The 20,494-nt window shown below is 42.7% G+C and overlaps 1 protein-coding gene across 7 annotated transcripts in view; it reads left to right on the plus strand.

The window, feature by feature from the left end:
- LOC139384528 (FH1/FH2 domain-containing protein 1-like) overlaps nt 1-18,045 on the plus strand; it is a 143,553-nt gene extending 125,508 nt beyond the window's left edge. For 6 of the 7 annotated variants that reach the window (XM_071129357.1, XM_071129358.1, XM_071129359.1 and 3 more), the window contains 5 exons: nt 903-1,093; nt 1,848-2,040; nt 3,557-3,737; nt 10,913-11,089; nt 16,270-16,516. In XM_071129357.1, the coding sequence (XP_070985458.1) occupies nt 903-1,093; nt 1,848-2,040; nt 3,557-3,737; nt 10,913-11,089; nt 16,270-16,352 (825 nt within the window). In that variant the 3' untranslated portion in view covers nt 16,353-16,516. Of the gene's footprint in view, nt 1-902; nt 1,094-1,847; nt 2,041-3,556; nt 3,738-10,912; nt 11,090-16,269 lie in introns of all 7 variants that reach the window. The other variant, XM_071129362.1, reaches the window with a different exon arrangement.
- Nucleotides 18,046-20,494: the final 2,449 nt, after the last annotated feature.

Genomic DNA, 20,494 nt, shown 5'->3' on the forward strand with positions numbered 1-20,494 from the left:
TAGACCTCACAGTGAAATGCTGAATACAACAGGTGTAGTAGACCTCACAGTGAAATGCTGAATACAACAGGTGTAGTAGACCTTACAGTGAAATGCTGAATACAACAGGTGTAGTAGACCTCACAGTGAAATGCTGAATACAACAGGTGTAGTAGACCTCACAGTGAAATGCTGAATACAACAGGTGTAGTAGACCTCACAGTGAAATGCTGAATACAACAGGTGTAGTAGACCTCACAGTGAAATGCTGAATACAACAGGTGTAGTAGACCTCACAGTGAAATGCTGAATACAACAGGTGTAGTAGACCTCACAGTGAAATGCTGAATACAACAGGTGTAGTAGACCTTACAGTGAAATGCTGAATACAACAGGTGTAGTAGACCTCACAGTGAAATGTTTACTTACAAGCCCTTAACCAACAATGCTGTGTAAAAAAATACAGATAAGAAATAAAAGTTACAATTAATTAAAGAGCAGTAAAATAACAATAGAGAGACTTTATTACAGTAAAATAACAATAGAGACTAGATACAGGGGGGATGTCTAATCCTCATTTGGGCTGTTGGATGGAGGACTAGTCAGACTGATTCCCACAATGGACCTGTTGTGTAAAACCCTGTCTCACACTTTCACACTGTCTGTCCCTCTGTCTGTCTGTCCCTCTGTCTGTCTGTCCCTCCTGTCTTGTCCGGCCGTCCCTGTCTGTCCCTCTGTCTGTCTGTCCCTCTGTCTGTCTGTACCCCTGTCCCTCTGTCTGTCTGTCTGTCCCTCCTGTCTTGTCCGGCCGTCCCTGTCTGTCCCTCTGTCCCTCCCTCCTGTCTTGTCCGGCCATCCCTCTGTCTGTCTGTCTCTGTCTTGTCTCTCTCTCTCTGTCTGTCTCTCCACCTCCATGTCTCCAGGTGGAGTTTGAGCAGCTGTCAGATAGCCTGGTTCAGCTGGAGAGGAAGTGTAAGACATCGTGGGACAATCTAAAGGTGATGTCTAAACACGAGACCAAGGCCCTCCTGAAGAACAGGTTGACAGAGTTCCTTAAAGACTGTACAGAGAGGATCATTATCCTGAAGGTGGTTCACAGACGCATCATCAACAGGTGACTGACACACACCCACACTGGACACACACACACCCACACTGGACACACACACACACACACACACACACACACACACACACACACACACACACACACACACACACACACACACACACACACACACACATACAGGACACACACACACATACAGGACACACACACATACAGCACACACACACACACACACACGTGGGGCCTTTCAGACAAACCACATTCACTGAGACACATAAACAGAAGAGGAATTCTAGTTGTATGATGATGTAGGTCATTGGCTTCCATGACGGGAAATCATTCCACACTTCTAACTACAACATGAATATCCCTTACCCTGTAAAACCTCTCTCCCCTCGCTCTCTTCTTTCTCTCTTCTCTCTCGCTCTTCTCTTTCTCTCTTCTCTCTCTCACTCTCCTCTCTCTCTCTTTCTCTCTCTCACTCTCTTCTCCCCTCGCTCTTTTCTCTTTCTCTCTTCTCTCTCTTTCTCCCTACCTCTCTCTCTTTCTCCCTACCTCTCTCTCTTTCTCCCTACCTCTCTCTCTTTCTCCCTACCTCTCTCTCTCTCCCTACCCCTCTCTCTCCCTACCCCTCCCTTTCCCTACCCCTCTCCCTCTCCCTACCCCTCTCCCTACCCCTCTCTCTCTCTACCCCTCTCTCTCTTTCTCTCTCTCCCTACCCCTCCCTCTCTTTCTCTCTCTCTCTCTCTCTCTCTCTCCCTACCCCTCCCTCTTTCCCTCTCCCTCCCTTCTCTCTCAGGTTCCATTCCTTCCTGCTGTACCTAGGTCAGCCATCCTACTCTGTCCGGGACACTAAGGTGACCCACTTCTGTAAGATTATCAGTGAGTTTTCTCTGGAGTACCGGACCACCAGGGAGAGGGTCCTGACCCAGAAACACAAGCGGGCTACCCACAGAGAACGCACCAAGACCAGGGGAAAGATGATCACTGAGGTGGGTCTGGGGTGTAGGTCTGAGGGTAGAGGGTAAGGCTAGGTCTGGGTGTAGAGGGTAAGGCTAGGTCTGAGGGTAAGGCTATGTCTGGGGGTAGAGGGTAGGGCTAGGTCTGGGGGTAGAGGGTAGGGCTAGGTCTGGGGGTAGAGGGTAGGGCTAGGTCTGGGGGTAGAGGGTAGGGCTAGGTCTGGGGGTAGAGGGTAGGGCTAGGTCTGGGGGTAGAGGGTAGGGCTAGGTCTGGGGATAGAGGGTAGGGCTAGGTCTGGGGGTAGAGGGTAGGGCTAGGTCTGGGGGTAGAGGGTAGGGCTAGGTCTGGGGGTAGGGCTAGGTCTGGGGGTAGGGCTAGGTCTGGGGGTAGGGCTAGGTCTGGGGGTAGGGCTAGGTCTGGGGGTAGGGCTAGGTCTGGGGGTAGGGCTAGGTCTGGGGGTAGGGCTAGGTCTGGGGGTAGGGCTAGGTCTGGGGGTAGGGCTAGGTCTGGGGGTAGGGCTAGGTCTGGGGGTAGGGCTAGGTCTGGGGGTAGGGCTAGGTCTGGGGGTAGGGCTAGGTCTGGGGGTAGAGGGTAGATCTGGGGGTAGGGCTAGGTCTGGGGGTAGGGCTAGGTCTGGGGGTAGAGTGTAGGGCTAGGTCTGGGGGTAGGGCTAGGTCTGGGGGTAGAGGGTAGGGCTAGGTCTGGGGGTAGAGGGTAGGGCTAGGTCTGGGGGTAGAGTGTAGGGCTAGGTCTGGGGGTAGGGCTAGGTCTGATGGTAGGGCTAGGTCTGGGGGTAGAGGGTAGGGCTAGGTCTGAGGGTAGAGGGTAGGGCTAGGTCTGGGGGTAGAGTGTAGGGCTAGGTCTGGGGGTAGAGCTAGGCTGTGGGGATAGGGCTGGGGGGTAGGGCTTAGAGAAGGGCTAGGTTTGGGTCTGGGGGTAGAGCTAGGGGTGTAGAGGCACCTTATGGCTTTATTAAACCACACTAATGCTTTATTAAACCTGGCTTTATTAAACCTGGCTTTATTAAACCTGGCTTTATTAAACCTGGCTTTATTAAAACCACACTAATGCTTTATTAAACCTGGCTTTATTAAACCTGGCTTTATTAAACCTGGCTTTATTAAACCTGGCTTTATTAAACCTGGCTTTATTAAACCACACTAATGCTTTATTAAACCTGGCTTTATTAAACCTGGCTTTATTAAACCACACTAATGCTTTATTAAACCTGGCTTTATTAAACCTGGCTTTATTAAATCTGCCTTCACACATTGACATTTTCTCATTTAAAATGCAAAGTGGATTTCAGAAGTCATTACCCTTCCTCTACATTTTACACCAGTGTCTGAATCCATGCTGCCCCTCCCTCCCTCCCTCCCTCCCTCCCTCCCTCCCTCCCTCCCTCCCTCCCTCCCTCTCTCTCCTCCTCTCACTTTCTCCCTTCCCCCCCCTCTCTCTCTCTTTCTCCCTTCCTCCTTCTCCCCCCCTCTCTCTCTCTCTCCTCCTCTCTCCGTTCCTCTCCCCCCCCTCTCTCCTCCCCACTCTCAGACAGAGAAGTTCTCGGGGGTGGTGTCTCCCCAGTCCCAGGACAGCCCCTCCCTTGGCTCCAGGCCTACAGAGCCAGATCCAGATCCAGCCCAGGAGGAGCATGACAACATGAAGAACGTGCTCAACACCTCCAGCGGTACCGAACACCAGGGGAACCTGCGCCGCAACCGGGGCTACCGCAGTAAGACACACAGGGACGCAGACACACCAATACACACACCCCCAGCAGGACCTCTGTCTGCTAACATGGTGCTCACTCTGGAATGGGTTGGTATTTCAAGCATAATGAAGAGGAATAAATCCATGCATCCCAGCAGTCTCTGGAGGGAACTAAATATATATATATATACACACACACACACACACACACACACACACACACACACACTATCGTTCAAAAGTTTGGGGTCACTTAGAAATGTCCTTGTTTATCAAAGAAAAGCTAAAAAATGTGTTTATTAAAACTGATCAGAAACACAGTGTCGACATTGTTAATGTTGTAAATGACTATTGTAGCTGGAAACATCTGATTTTTAATGGAATATCTACATAGGCGTTCGGAGGCCCATTATCAGCAACCATCACTCCTGTGTTCCAATGACACGTTGTGTTAGCTAATCCAAGTTTATCATTTTTAAAAAGGCTAATTGATCATTAGAAAACCCTTTTTTGCAATTATGTTAGAACAGTTGAAAACTGTTGTGCTGATTTTAAAGAAGCAATCTAGTTTGATAAACAGACGCCTCACAAGTCCTAAACTGGCCTTCTTTAGACTAGTAGAGTATCTGGAGCATCAGCATTTGTGGGTTCGATTACAGGCTCAAAATGGCCAGAAACAAAGACCTTTCTTCTGAAACTCGTCAGTCTATTCTTGTTCTGAGAAATGAAGGCTATTCCGTGCGAGAAATTACCTAGAAACTGAATATCTCGTACAACACTGTGTACTACTCCCTTCACAGAACAGCGCAAACTGGCTCTAACCAGAAGAGAAAGAGGAGTGGGAGGCCGGTGCACAACTTAGCAAGAGGACAAGTACATTAGAGTCTGAGAAACAGGCTTCTCACAAGTCCTCAACTGGCAGCTTCATTAAATAGTACCCACAAAACACCAGTCTCAAGGTCAACAGTGAAGAGGCGACTCCGGGATGCTGGCCTTCTAGGCAGAGTTGCAAAGAAAAGGCCATATCTCAGAACACAGAAGTGGACAGAGGAACTCTTGGATTAGCTAGCATAAATTAATTAGCTTTTTAAAATGATAACCTTGGATTATCTAACACAACGTGCCATTGGAACACAGGAGTGATGGTTGCTGATAATGAGCCTCTGTACGCCTATGTAGATATTCCATTACAAATCTGCCGTTTCCAGCTACAATAGTCATTTACAACATTAACAATGTCTGCACCGTATTTCTAATCATGTTTAATGTTATTTTAATAATGGACAAAAGCCTGCTTTTCTTTCAAAAACAAGAACATTTCTAAGTGACCCCAAACTTTTGAATGGTAGTGTACAGTCGTGGCCAAAAGTTTTGAGAATGACACAAATATTAATTTCCACAAAGTTTGCTCCTTCAGTGCCTTTAGATATTTTTGTCAGATGTTACTATGGATACTGAAGTATAATTACAAGCATTTCATAGGTGTCAAAGGCTTTAATTGACAATTACATGAAGTTGATGCAAAGAGTCAATATTTGTAGTGTTGAACCTTCTTTTCAAGACCTCTGCAATCCGCCCCTGGCATGCTGTCAATTAACTTCTGGGCCACATTCTGACGGATGGCAGCCCATTCTTGCATAATCAATACTTGGAGTTTGTCAGAATTTGTGGGGTTTTGTTTGTCCACCCGCCTCTTGAGGATTGACCACAAATTCTCAATGGGATTAAGGTCTGGGGAGTTTCCTGGCCATGGACCAAAAAATAGCGATGTTTTGTTCCCCGAGCCACTTAGTTTTTTGCCTTATGGCAAGGTGCTCCATCATGCTGGAAGAGGCATTGTTCATCACCAAACTGTTCCTGGATGGTTGGGAGAAGTTGCTCTCGGAGGACGTGTTGGTACCATTCTTTATTCATGGCTGTGTTCTTAGGCAACACTGTGAGTGAGCCGACTCCCTTGGCTGAGAAGCAACCCCACACATGAATGGTCTCAGGATGCTTTACTGTTGGCATGACACAGGACTGATGGTAGCGCTCACCTTGTCTTCTCCGGACAAGCTTTTATCTGGATACTCCAAACAATCGGAAAGGGGATTCATCAGAGAAAATGACTTTACCCCAGTCCTCAGCAGTCTGTACCTTTTGCAGAGTATCAGTCTGTCCCTGATGTTTTTCCTGGAGAGAAGTGGCTTCTTTGCTGCCCTTCTTGACACCAGGCCATCCTCCAAATGTCTTCACCTCACTGTGCGTGCAGATGCACTCACACCTGCCTGCTGCCATTCCTGAGCAAGCTCTGTACTGGTGTGCCCCGGTGTGCCCCGATCCCGCAGTTGAATCAACTTTAGGAGACGGTCCTGGCACTTGCTGGACTTTCTTGGGCACCCTGAAGCCTTCTTCACAACAATTGGACCGCTCTCCTTGAAGTTCTTGATTATCCGATAAATGGTTGATTTAGGTGCAATCTTACTGGCAGCAATATCCTTGCTTGTGAAGCCCTTTTTGTGCAAAGCAATGATGACGGCACGTGTTTCCTTACAGTTTACCATGGTTGACAGAGTAAGAACAATGATTCCAAGCACCACCCTTCTTTTGAAGCTTCCAGTCTGTTATTCGAACTCAATCAGCATGACAGAGTGATCTCCAGCCTTGTCCTCATCAACACTCACACCTGTGTTAACGAGAGAATCACTGACATGATGTCAGCAATTAATTGCAAAGTCCCTCTTTGCCATGCAAATAAACTGAATCCCCCAAAAAACATTTCCACTGCATTTCAGCCCTGCCTAATCACTCTTCATAACATTCTGGAGTATATGCAGATTGCCATCATACAAACTGAGGCAAGCAGACTTTGTGCAAATTAATATTTGTGTCATTCTCAAAACTTTTGGCCACGACTGTATATACTATTCAATTCTACAGATATACTATTATACTATACGACATTACTCATCCTGATATTTATACATTTCTTAATTCCATTATTTTACTTTTTGATGTGTGCATTGTTAGATATTACTGCACTGTTGGAGCTAGAAACACAAGCAATTCACTACAATACTCAATACACCTCAATACATATTTATACATCACCAATACATCACCAATACATCTGTTAAATATATTAATACATCACCAATACATCTGTTAAATATATTAATACAACACCAATACATCACCAATACATCTGTTAAATATATTAATACATCACCAATACATCTGTTAAATATATTAATACAACACCAATACATCACCAATACATCTGTTAAATATATTAATACAACACCAATACATCTGTTAAATATATTAATACATCACCAATACATCTGTTAAATATATTAATACAACACCAATACATCACCAATACATCTGTTAAATATATTAATACATCACCAATACATCTGTTAAATATATTAATACAACACCAATACATCTGTTAAATATATTAATACAACACCAATACATCTGTTAAATATATTAATACAACACCAATACATCACCAATACATCTGTTAAATATATTAATACAACACCAATACATCACCAATACATCTGTTAAATATATTAATACAACACCAATACATCTGTTAAATATATTAATACAACACCAATACATCACCAATACATCTGTTAAATATATTAATACAACACCAATACATCACCAATACATCTGTTAAATATATTAATACATCACCAATACATCTGTTAAATATATTAATACAACACCAATACATCACCAATACATCTGTTAAATATATTAATACAACACCAATACATCTGTTAAATATATTAATACAACACCAATACATCTGTTAAATATATTAATACAACACCAATACATCTGTTAAATATATTAATACAACACCAATACATCTGTTAAATATATTAATACAACACCAATACATCTGTTAAATATATTAATACAACACCAATACATCACCAATACATCTGTTAAATATATTAATACAACACCAATACATCACCAATACATCTGTTAAATATATTAATACAACACCAATACATCTGTTAAATATATTAATACAACACCAATACATCTGTTAAATATATTAATACAACACCAATACATCTGTTAAATATATTAATACAACACCAATACATCTGTTAAATATATTAATACAACACCAATACATCTGTTAAATATATTAATACATCACCAATACATCTGTTAAATATATTAATACAACACCAATACATCTGTTAAATATATTAATACAACACCAATACATCACCAATACATCTGTTAAATATATTAATACAACACCAATACATCTGTTAAATATATTAATACAACACCAATACATCTGTTAAATATATTAATACAACACCAATACATCACCAATACATCTGTTAAATATATTAATACAACACCAATACAACACCAATACATCTGTTAAATATATTAATACAACACCAATACATCTGTTAAATATATTAATACATCACCAATACATCTGTTAAATATATTAATACAACACCAATACATCACCAATACATCTGTTAAATATATTAATACAACACCAATACATCTGTTAAATATATTAATACAACACCAATACATCTGTTAAATATATTAATACAACACCAATACATCTGTTAAATATATTAATACAACACCAATACATCTGTTAAATATATTAATACAACACCAATACATCTGTTAAATATATTAATACATCACCAATACATCTGTTAAATATATTAATACAACACCAATACATCTGTTAAATATATTAATACAACACCAATACATCACCAATACATCTGTTAAATATATTAATACAACACCAATACATCTGTTAAATATATTAATACAACACCAATACATCTGTTAAATATATTAATACAACACCAATACATCACCAATACATCTGTTAAATATATTAATACAACACCAATACAACACCAATACATCTGTTAAATATATTAATACATCACCAATACATCTGTTAAATATATTAATACAACACCAATACATCACCAATACATCTGTTAAATATATTAATACAACACCAATACATCACCAATACATCTGTTAAATATATTAATACAACACCAATACATCTGTTAAATATATTAATACATCACCAATACATCTGTTAAATATATTAATACAACACCAATACATCACCAATATATCTGTTAAATATATTAATACATCACCAATACAACTGTTAAATATATTAATACAACACCAATACAACTGTTAAATATATTAATACAACACCAATACATCTGTTAAATATATTTATACAACACCAATACATCACCAATACATCTGTTAAATATATTAATACAACACCAATACATCACCAATACATCTGTTAAATATATTAATACAACACCAATACATCTGTTAAATATATTAATACATCACCAATACATCTGTTAAATATATTAATACATCACCAATACATCTGTTAAATATATTAATACAACACCAATACATCACCAATACATCTGTTAAATATATTAATACATCACCAATACATCTGTTAAATATATTAATACATCACCAATACATCTGTTAAATATATTAATACAACACCAATACATCACCAATACATCTGTTAAATATATTAATACATCACCAATACATCTGTTAAATATATTAATACATCACCAATACATCTGTTAAATATATTAATACAACACCAATACATCTGTTAAATATATTAATACATCACCAATACAACACCAATACATCTGTTAAATATATTAATACATCACCAATACATCTGTTAAATATATTAATACAACACCAATACATCACCAATATATCTGTTAAATATATTAATACATCACCAATACATCACCAATACATCTGTTAAATATATTAATACATCACCAATACATCTGTTAAATATATTAATACATCACCAATACATCTGTTAAATATATTAATACAACACCAATACATCTGTTAAATATATTAATACATCACCAATACAACACCAATACATCTGTTAAATATATTAATACATCACCAATACATCTGTTAAATATATTAATACAACACCAATACATCACCAATATATCTGTTAAATATATTAATACATCACCAATACATCACCAATACATCTGTTAAATATATTAATACATCACCAATACATCTGTTAAATATATTAATACAACACCAATACATCACCAATACATCTGTTAAATATATTAATACAACACCAATACATCACCAATACATCTGTTAAATATATTAATACAACACCAATACATCACCAATACATCTGTTAAATATATTAATACATCACCAATACATCTGTTAAATATATTAATACATCACCAATACATCTGTTAAATATATTAATACATCACCAATACATCACCAATACATCTGTTAAATATATTAATACAACACCAATACATCTGTTAAATATATTAATACAACACCAATACATCTGTTAAATATATTAATACATCACCAATACATCTGTTAAATATATTAATACAACACCAATACATCACCAATACATCTGTTAAATATATTAATACATCACCAATACATCACCAATACATCTGTTAAATATATTAATACATCACCAATACATCACCAATACATCTGTTAAATATATTAATACAACACCAATACATCTGTTAAATATATTAATACATCACCAATACATCTGTTAAATATATTAATACAACACCAATACATCACCAATACATCTGTTAAATATATTAATACAACACCAATACAACTGTTAAATACAACCAATAAAATGTTATGTTTGTTTTCTCCTCTTCTAATGCTTCTTCCCCATTTTAAATAAAGTTTGATTTGAAATTCCTTCCCCATTTTAAATAGTTTGATTTGAAATTCCTTCCCCATTTTAAATAAAGTTTGATTTGAAATTCCTTCCCCATTTTAAATAAAGTTTGATTTGAAATTCCTTCCCCATTTTAAATAAAGTTTGATTTGAATTCCTTCCCCATTTTAAATAAAGTTTGATTTGAATTCCTTCCCCATTTTAAATAAAGTTTGATTTGATTTCGTCCCCCATTTTAAATAAAGTTTGATTTGATTTCGTCCCCCATTTTAAATAAAGTTTGATTTGATTTCGTCCCCATTTTAAATAAAGTTTGATTTGATTTCATCTCCATTTTAAATAATGTTTGATTTGATTTCGTCCCCATTTTAAATAAAAGTTTGATTTGATTTCGTCCCCAGGTCTAGGCCCAGTTAGTTCATCCCAGATGTCTGTAGCCAAAGAGGACAGTGCTAGCTCCCAGGATGATGCTACGGATGAGATCATGGATCGGCTAGTCAAGTCTGTTACCAGGAGCCCCTCAGAGAGGCCGTCCAGCCCCAAGACACGCAAACGCTCCCGCCTCAACAGGAAGTCGTGTGAGTACTACAACATGGAGGGGAGGGGCCTTTAAGTAGACCAGAGCCAGTTGTTGAATTGATCCCTTCAACTAAACTAAACTCTCTCTGTTTCTTCACCTGTTATTTCCCAAGTGATCTGCTCTGAATGTAGAGAGGCTGCTGTACTACCATTCCATACAGCTCCCACTGTTCATCACTAGCCTTGTAGGTGTGCAGGCTTTTGTTCAAGCCCAGCACCTAATTAAAACATATATATATATAGTGTTTGGCTGGAACAAAAGACGTCCACTCTGTAGTCCACTCTGTAGTCTTACTAGACGAGGCTTAGTGACTACTGTCTTCCCTCCACTCTGTAGTCCTACTAGACGAGGCTTGGTGACTACTGTCTTCCCTCCACTCTGTAGTCCACTGTAGTCCACTCTGTAGTCCAACTAGACGAGGCTTGGTGACTACTGTCTTGCCTCCACTGTAGTCCTACTAGACGAGGCTTGGTGACGACTGTCTTCCCTCCACTCTGTAGTCCTACTAGACGAGGCTTGGTGACTACTGTCTTCCCTCCACTCTGTAGTCCACTCTGTAGTCCACTCTGTAGTCCTACTAGACGAGGCTTGGTGACGACTGTCTTCCCTCCACTCTGTAGTCCTACTAGACGAGGCTTGGTGACTACTGTCTTCCCTCCACTCTGTAGTCCACTCTGTAGTCCACTCTGTAGTCCTACTAGACGAGGCTTGGTGACGACTGTCTTCCCTCCACTCTGTAGTCCTACTAGACAAGGCTTGGTGACTACTGTCTTCCCTCCTCTCTGTAGTCCTACTAGACGAGGCTTGGTGACTACGGTCTTCAGTCCACTCTGTAGTCCTACTAGACGAGGCTTGGTGACTACTGTCTTCCCTCCACTCTGTAGTCCTACTAGACCAGGCTTGGTGACTACTGTCTTCCCTCCACTCTGTAGTCCTACTAGACGAGGCTTGGTGACTACTGTCTTCCCTCCACTCTGTAGTCCACTGTAGTCCACTCTGTAGTCCAACTAGACGAGGCTTGGTGACTACTGTCTTCCCTCCACTCTGTAGTCCTACTAGACGAGGCTTGGTGACTACTGTCTTCCCTCCACTCTGTAGTCCTACTAGACGAGGCTTGGTGACTACTGTCTTCCCTCCACTCTGTAGTCCACTGTAGTCCACTCTGTAGTCCTACTAGACGAGACTTGGTGACTACTGTCTTCCCTCCACTCTGTAGTCCTACTAGACGAGGCTTGGTGACTACTGTCTTCGTCCACTCTGTAGTCCTACTAGACGAGGCTTGGTGACTACTGTCTTCCCTCCACTCTGTAGTCCTACTAGACGAGGCTTGGTGACTACTGTCTTCCCTCCACTCTGTAGTCCTACTAGACGAGGCTTGGTGACTACTGTCTTCCCTCCTCTCTGCAGTCCTACTAGACGAGGCTTGGTGCTTGGTGACTACGGTCTTCAGTCCACTCTGTAGTCCTACTAGACGAGGCTTGGTGACTACTGTCTTCCCTCCACTCTGTAGTCCTACTAGATGAGGCTTGGTGACTACTGTCTTCCCTCCTCTCTGTAGTCCTACTAGACGAGGCTTGGTGACTACTGTCTTCCCTCCACTCTGTAGGCCTACTAGACGAGGCTTGGTGACTACTGTCTTCCCTCCACTCTGTAGTCCTACTAGACGAGGCTTGGTGACTACTGTCTTCCCTCCACTCTGTAGTCCTACTAGACGAGGCTTGGTGACTACTGTCTTCCCTCCACTCTGTAGTCCTACTAGACGAGGCTTGGTGACTACTTTCTTCCCTCCACTCTGTAGTCCTACTAGACGAGGCTTGGTGACTACTGTCTTCCCTCCACTCTGTAGTCCTACTAGACGAGGCTTGGTGACTACTGTCTTCCCTCCACACTGTAGTCCACTCTGTAGTCCACTCTGTAGTCCTACTAGATGAGGCTTGGTGACTACTGTCTTCCCTCCACTCTGTAGTCCACTCTGTAGTCCACTCTGTAGTCCTACTAGACGAGGCTTGGTGACTACTGTCTTCCCTCCACTCTGTAGTCCTACTAGACGAGGCTTGGTGACTACGGTCTTCCCTCCTCTCTGTAGTCCTACTAGACGAGGCTTGGTGACTACTGTCTTCCCTCCTCTCTGTAGTCCTACTAGACGAGGCTTGGTGACTACTGTCTTCCCTCCACTCTGTAGTCCTACTAGACGAGGCTTGGTGACTACTGTCTTCCCTCCACTCTGTAGTCCTACTAGACGAGGCTTGGTGACTACTGTCTTCCCTCCACTCTGTAGTCCTACTAGACGAGGCTTGGTGACTACGGTCTTCCCTCCACTCTGTAGTCCTACTAGACGAGGCTTGGTGACTACTGTCTTCCCTCCACTCTGTAGTCCTACTAGACGAGGCTTGGTGACTACTGTCTTCCCTCCTCTCTGTAGTCCTACTAGACGAGGCTTGGTGACTACTGTCTTCCCTCCACTCTGTAGTCCTACTAGACAAGGCTTGGTGACTACTGTCTTCCCTCCACTCTGTAGTCCACTCTGTAGTCCTACTAGACGAGGCTTGGTGACTACTGTCTTCCCTCCACTCTGTAGTCCTACTAGACGAGGCTTGGTGACTACGGTCTTCCCTCCTCTCTGTAGTCCTACTAGACGAGGCTTGGTGACTACTGTCTTCCCTCCTCTCTGTAGTCCTACTAGACGAGGCTTGGTGACTACTGTCTTCCCTCCACTCTGTAGTCCTACTAGACGAGGCTTGGTGACTACTGTCTTCCCTCCACTCTGTAGTCCTACTAGACAAGGCTTGGTGACTACTGTCTTCCCTCCACTCTGTAGTCCTACTAGACGAGGCTTGGTGACTACGGTCTTCCCTCCACTCTGTAGTCCTACTAGACGAGGCTTGGTGACTACTGTCTTCCCTCCTCTCTGTAGTCCTACTAGACGAGGCTTGGTGACTACGGTCTTCCCTCCACTCTGTAGTCCTACTAGACGAGGCTTGGTGACTACGGTCTTCCCTCCACTCTGTAGTCCTACTAGACGAAGCTTGGTGACTACGGTCTTCCCTCCACTCTGTAGTCCTACTAGACGAGGCTTGGTGACTACTGTCTTCCCTCCACTCTGTAGTCCTACTAGACGAGGCTTGGTTACTACTGTCTTCCCTCCTCTCTGTAGTCCTACTAGACAAGGCTTGGTGACTACGGTCTTCCCTCCACTCTGTAGTCCTACTAGACGAGGCTTGGTGACTACGGTCTTCCCTCCACTCTGTAGTCCTACTAGACGAGGCTTGGTGACTACGGTCTTCCCTCCACTCTGTAGTCCTACTAGACGAGGCTTGGTGACTACTGTCTTCCCTCCACTCTGTAGTCCTACTAGACGAGGCTTGGTGACTACTGTCTTCCCTCCACTCTGTAGTCCAACTAGACGAGGCTTGGTGACTACTGTCTTCCCTCCTCTCTGTAGTCCTACTAGACGAGGCTTGGTGACTACGGTCTTCCCTCCACTCTGTAGTCCTACTAGACGAGGCTTGGTGACTACTGTCTTCCCTCCACTCTTTAGTCCTACTAGACGAGGCTTGGTGACTACGGTCTTCCCTCCACTCTGTAGTCCTACTAGACGAGGCTTGGTGACTACTGTCTTCCCTCCACTCTGTAGTCCAACTAGACAAGGCTTGGTGACTACTGTCTTCCCTCCACTATGTAGTCCAACTAGACGAGGCTTGGTGACTACTGTCTTCCCTCCTCTCTGTAGTCCTACTAGACGAGGCTTGGTGACTACTGTCTTCCCTCCTCTCTGTAGTCCTACTAGACGAGGCTTGGTGACTACTGTCTTCCCTCCACTCTGTAGTCCTACTAGACGAGGCTTGGTGACTACTGTCTTCCCTCCACTCTGTAGTCCTACTAGACGAGGCTTGGTGACTACGGTCTTCCCTCCACTCTGTAGTCCTACTAGACGAGGCTTGGTGACTACTGTCTTCCCTCCACTCTGTAGTCCTACTAGACGAGGCTTGGTGACTACTGTCTTCCCTCCACTCTGTAGTCCTACTAGACGAGGCTTGGTGACTACTGTCTTCCCTCCACTCTGTAGTCCTACTAGACGAGGCTTGGTGACTACTGTCTTCCATCTTGGTCTCATTGTGATTCCACCTCCTGTACCTGAAAAGGGTCAAGGCTAGATGTGTGACACCACTAAGGGATAAGCCCTTTTGTCCCTGTCTGTGTCTCTATGTCCTTGTGTGTCCATCCACAGTATGATGTGTGTCCATAACAGAGGTTTATATGGACAACAGAGCGTTATCTCCCTGGGCCCATAATATCTCTGTTGTTAGTTCCTCTCTAAAGATATCAGAACTATATAGTAAATACCCAGCTTTTCATTCTCCCAGAAATGAAGAACTGATACCTGTTCTGTTCTCAACTGACATCCTGACGTTTCAGTAACGTGTACAAGAACCTTCACAAAATGGTACCCTGCCGGGCCCAGTGGTCTATAGTAATACCACTATATAGGGAATAGGGCTCTGGTCTATAGTAGTGTACTATATAGGGAATAGGGCTCTGGTCTATAGTAGTGCACTATATAGGGAATAGGGCTCTGGTCTATAGTAGTACCACTATATAGAGAATAGGGTTCTGGTCTAAAGTAGTACACTATATAGGGAATAGGGCTCTGGTCTATAGTAGTACCACTATATAGGGAATAGGGCTCTGGTCTATAGTAGTACCACTATATAGGGAATAGGGCTCTGGTCTATAGTAGTACCACTATATAGGGAATAGGGCTCTGGTCTATAGTAGTACCACTATATAGGGAATAGGGCCCTGGTCTATAGTAGTGTACTATATAGGGAATAGGGCTCTGGTCTATAGTAGTACCACTATATAGGGAATAGGGCTCTGGTCTATAGTAGTACCACTATATAGGGAATAGGGCTCTGGTCTACAGTAGTACCACTATATAGGGAATAGGGCTCTGGTCTATAGTAGTACCACTATATAGGGAATAGGGCTCTGGTCTATAGTAGTACCACTATATAGGGAATAGGGCTCTGGTCTCCTGGACCAGTGGGAGGTGTGAAATGTTTGTTGTTTTTTTATCCCTGAGACGCGTTGACATGGTAACGTACGTGTGTGTGTGTGTGTGTGTGTGTGTGTGCATTGTTCTCATTTAGTTTGACATGGTGTTTCTGTGTGTTGCAGTGAGGAGGACTCTGAAGAGCGGACTAAGTGTTGACGTGGTTCAGGCTCTGGGACTCAGCAACAAGACTGGAGACCAGCTCTGAACACACAGAGAGACCTACACTGACTGGAGACAAGCTCTGAACACACAGAGAGACCTACACAGACTGGAGACAAGCTCTGAACACACAGAGAGACCTACACAGACTGGAGACCAGCTCTGAACACACAGAGAGACCTACACAGACTGGAGACAAGCTCTGAACACACAGAGAGACCTACACAGACTGGAGACAAGCTCTGAACACACAGAGAGACCTACACAGACTGGAGACCAGCTCTGAACACACAGAGAGACCTACACAGACTGGAGACAAGCTCTGAACACACAGAGACCTACACAGACTGGAGACAAGCTCTGAACACACAGAGAGACCTACACAGACTGGAGACAAGCTCTGAACACACAGAGAGACCTACACAGACTGGAGACCAGCTCTGAACACACAGAGAGACCTACACAGACTGGAGACAAGCTCTGAACACACAGAGACCTACACAGACTGGAGACAAGCTCTGAACACACAGAGAGACCTACACAGACTGGAGACCAGCTCTGAACACACAGAGAGACCTACACAGACTGGAGACAAGCTCTGAACACACAGAGACCTACACAGACTGGAGACAAGCTCTGAACACACAGAGAGACCTACACAGACTGGAGACCAGCTCTGAACACACAGAGAGACCTACACAGACCGACTGAGACACAGTACTAACACACAGACAGTACTACCAGACACACACACACACACACACACACACACACACACAGTACTACCAGACACACCAGCCATGAAGAGGAAGGATGAAGCTTGTACCACACACAGAGACACAGCACTACCAGACACACACACACACACACAGCATTACCAGACACAAACACACACACACACACACAGCACTACCAGACACACCAGCCATGAAGAGGAAGGATGAAACTCGTACCACACACAGAGACACAGCACTACCAGACACACACACACACAGCACTACCAGACACACACACACACACACAGCACTACCAGACACACACACACACAGCACTACCAGACACACCAGCCATGAAGAGGAAGGATGAAGCTCGTACCACACACAGCACTACCAGACACACACACACACACACAGCACTACCAGACACACCAGCCATGAAGAGGAAGGATGAAGCTCGTACCGAGGGCCTGGATCTTAGAAAGTCCTAATGTGACAGAAAGAAGAGACAGTACATGTAGGAAGGACATGCTGGTGCTCACTACAGTAGCCCCGCCCCCGCCCCTCCCACAATGCTTTGGGCTTGTTCCTGTCTCACTACAGTAGCCCCCCCCGCCCCTCCCACAATGCTTTGGGCTTGTTCCTGTCTCACTACAGTATCCCCCCGCCCCTCCCACAATGCTTTGGGCTTGTTCCTGTCTCACTACAAAACAACCGTGTATATGTTACAGGAAGACGTGAGAACTCTTGTTCATCTGGAGTCTCCGGACAGAGAACCTGGCAGAACAAGTGTTTCAGGTGTGGAGTTAAATATTCAGATGTTTTGGTGTTGTAAACATCCTGACGTATCATATTGAAGAGATATATACAGTGTGATGGACATTTAACTGAACATTAAGGACAGACGTCACTATATTTTAAAGGTTATACTGTGTATCTGGAGTCAGGGTGGTGGGGTGGAGGGGTAACAGGATGTTTTAGTCAGGAAGTGGTTGAATATAAACTCTGGTGTTATTATTCTAATGGATCCGATGTTATTAACTTTATATAATTATAGATAGTCTGTTCTATATAGAGGTTATGTTGAGTCTGGTCTCAGACCACACACACATACACACTCACTCACACCGAGAGAGAGACGTCTCAGACACACACCGAGAGAGACGTCTCACATGACACACTCACACTCACACACACACACACACACACACACACACACACACTCACACAGAGAGAGAGACGTCTCGGACACACACACAGAGAGAGAGACGTCTCAATCGAGAGATGAGGTGATCTGATCTAGACAGAGGACATATGAACCAGGTCACATGCCCATATTATTTATCACACACAGAGACCTTGTTTCACGGTTAATATTTGGACCCCACGAGGGTGGGGGATGTGTGTAGTGTGTGTTTGGTGAGTCTAGGTACGGTGTGTTGTATTTTACCCGCCCCATCCTACTTCAGTTCAAGAGGGTTGATTTGTTCCATCACAAACACACACCTTTATATAGAACCGTATAGAACAACCTCTGGTCATGTAGAACAGTATAGAACAACCTCTGGTCATATAGAACAGTATAGAACAACCTCTGGTCATATAGAACAGTATAGAACAACCTCTGGTCATATAGAACAGTATAGAACAACCTCTGGTCATGTAGAACAGTATAGAACAACCTCTGGTCATATAGAATAACCTCTGGTCATATAGAACAGTATAGAACAACCTCTGGTCATGTAGAACAGTATAGAACAATCTCTGGTCATATAGAACAACCTATGGTCATGTAGAACAGTATAGAACAACCTCTGGTCATGTAGAACAGTATAGAACAACCTCTGGTCATGTAGAACAACCTCTGGTCATATAGAACAGTATAGAACAACCTCTGGTCATATAGAACAACCTCTGGTCATATAGAACAGTATAGAACAACCTCTGGTCATGTAGAACAACCTCTGGTCATGTAGAACAACCTCTGGTCATATAGAACAACCTCTGGTCATGTAGAACAGTATAGAACAACCTCTGGTCATATAGAACAACCTCTGGTCATATAGAACAACCTCTGGTCATGTAGAACAGTATAGAACAACCTCTGGTCATATAGAACAACCTCTGGTCATATAGAACAACCTCTGGTCATATAGAACAACCTCTGGTCATGTAGAACAGTATAGAACAATCTCTGGTCATGTAGAACAGTATAGAACAATCTCTGGTCATATAGAACAGTATAGAACAACCTCTGGTCATGTAGAACAATCTCTGGTCATATAGAACAATCTCTGGTCATGTAGAACAGTATAGAACAACCTCTGGTCATGTAGAACAGTATAGAACAATCTCTGGTCATATAGAACAGTATAGAACAACCTCTGGTTATGTAGAACAATCTCTGGTCATATAGAACAATCTCTGGTCATATAGAACAACCTCTGGTCATGTTGAACAATCTCTGGTCATATAGAACAGTATAGAACAACCTCTGGTCATATAGAACAGTATAGAACAACCTCTGGTCATGTAGAACAGTATAGAACAACCTCTGGTCATATAGAACAGTATAGAACAACCTCTGGTCATGTAGAACAACCTCTGGTCATGTAGAACAACCTCTGGTCATGTAGAACAACCTCTGGTCATATAGAACAACCTCTGGTCATATAGAACAACCTCTGGTCATATAGAACAGTATAGAACAACCTCTGGTCATATAGAACAGTATAGAACAACCTCTGGTCATATAGAACAGTATAGAACAACCTCTGGTCATGTAGAACAACCTCTGGTCATGTAGAACAACCTCTGGTCATGTAGAACAACCTCTGGTCATATAGAACAACCTCTGGTCATGTAGAACAGTATAGAACAACCTCTGGCCATATAGAACAACCTCTGGTCATGTAGAACAACCTCTGGTCATGTAGAACAACCTCTGGTCATGTAGAACAACCTCTGGTCATATAGAACAACCTCTGGTCATATAGAACAACCTCTGGTCATATAGAACAACCTCTGGTCATATAGAACAGTATAGAACAACCTCTGGTCATGTAGAACAGTATAGAACAATCTCTGGTCATATAGAACAACCTCTGGTCATATAGAACAACCTCTGGTCATATAGAACAACCTCTGGTCATATAGAACAACCTCTGGTCATATAGAACAGTATAGAACAACCTCTGGTCATGTAGAACAGTATAGAACAATCTCTGGTCATATAGAACAACCTCTGGTCATATAGAACAACCTCTGGTCATATAGAACAACCTCTGGTCATGTAGAACAGTATAGAACAACCTCTGGTCATATAGAACAGTATAGAACAACCTCTGGTCATATAGAACAACCTCTGGTCATGTAGAACAGTATAGAACAACCTCTGGTCATATAGAACAGTATAGAACAACCTCTGGTCATGTAGAACAACCTCTGGTCATGTAGAACAACCTCTGGTCAT

Source organism: Oncorhynchus clarkii, chromosome 26, assembly GCF_045791955.1.
Source record: "Oncorhynchus clarkii lewisi isolate Uvic-CL-2024 chromosome 26, UVic_Ocla_1.0, whole genome shotgun sequence".
NCBI lineage: Eukaryota > Metazoa > Chordata > Actinopteri > Salmoniformes > Salmonidae > Oncorhynchus > Oncorhynchus clarkii.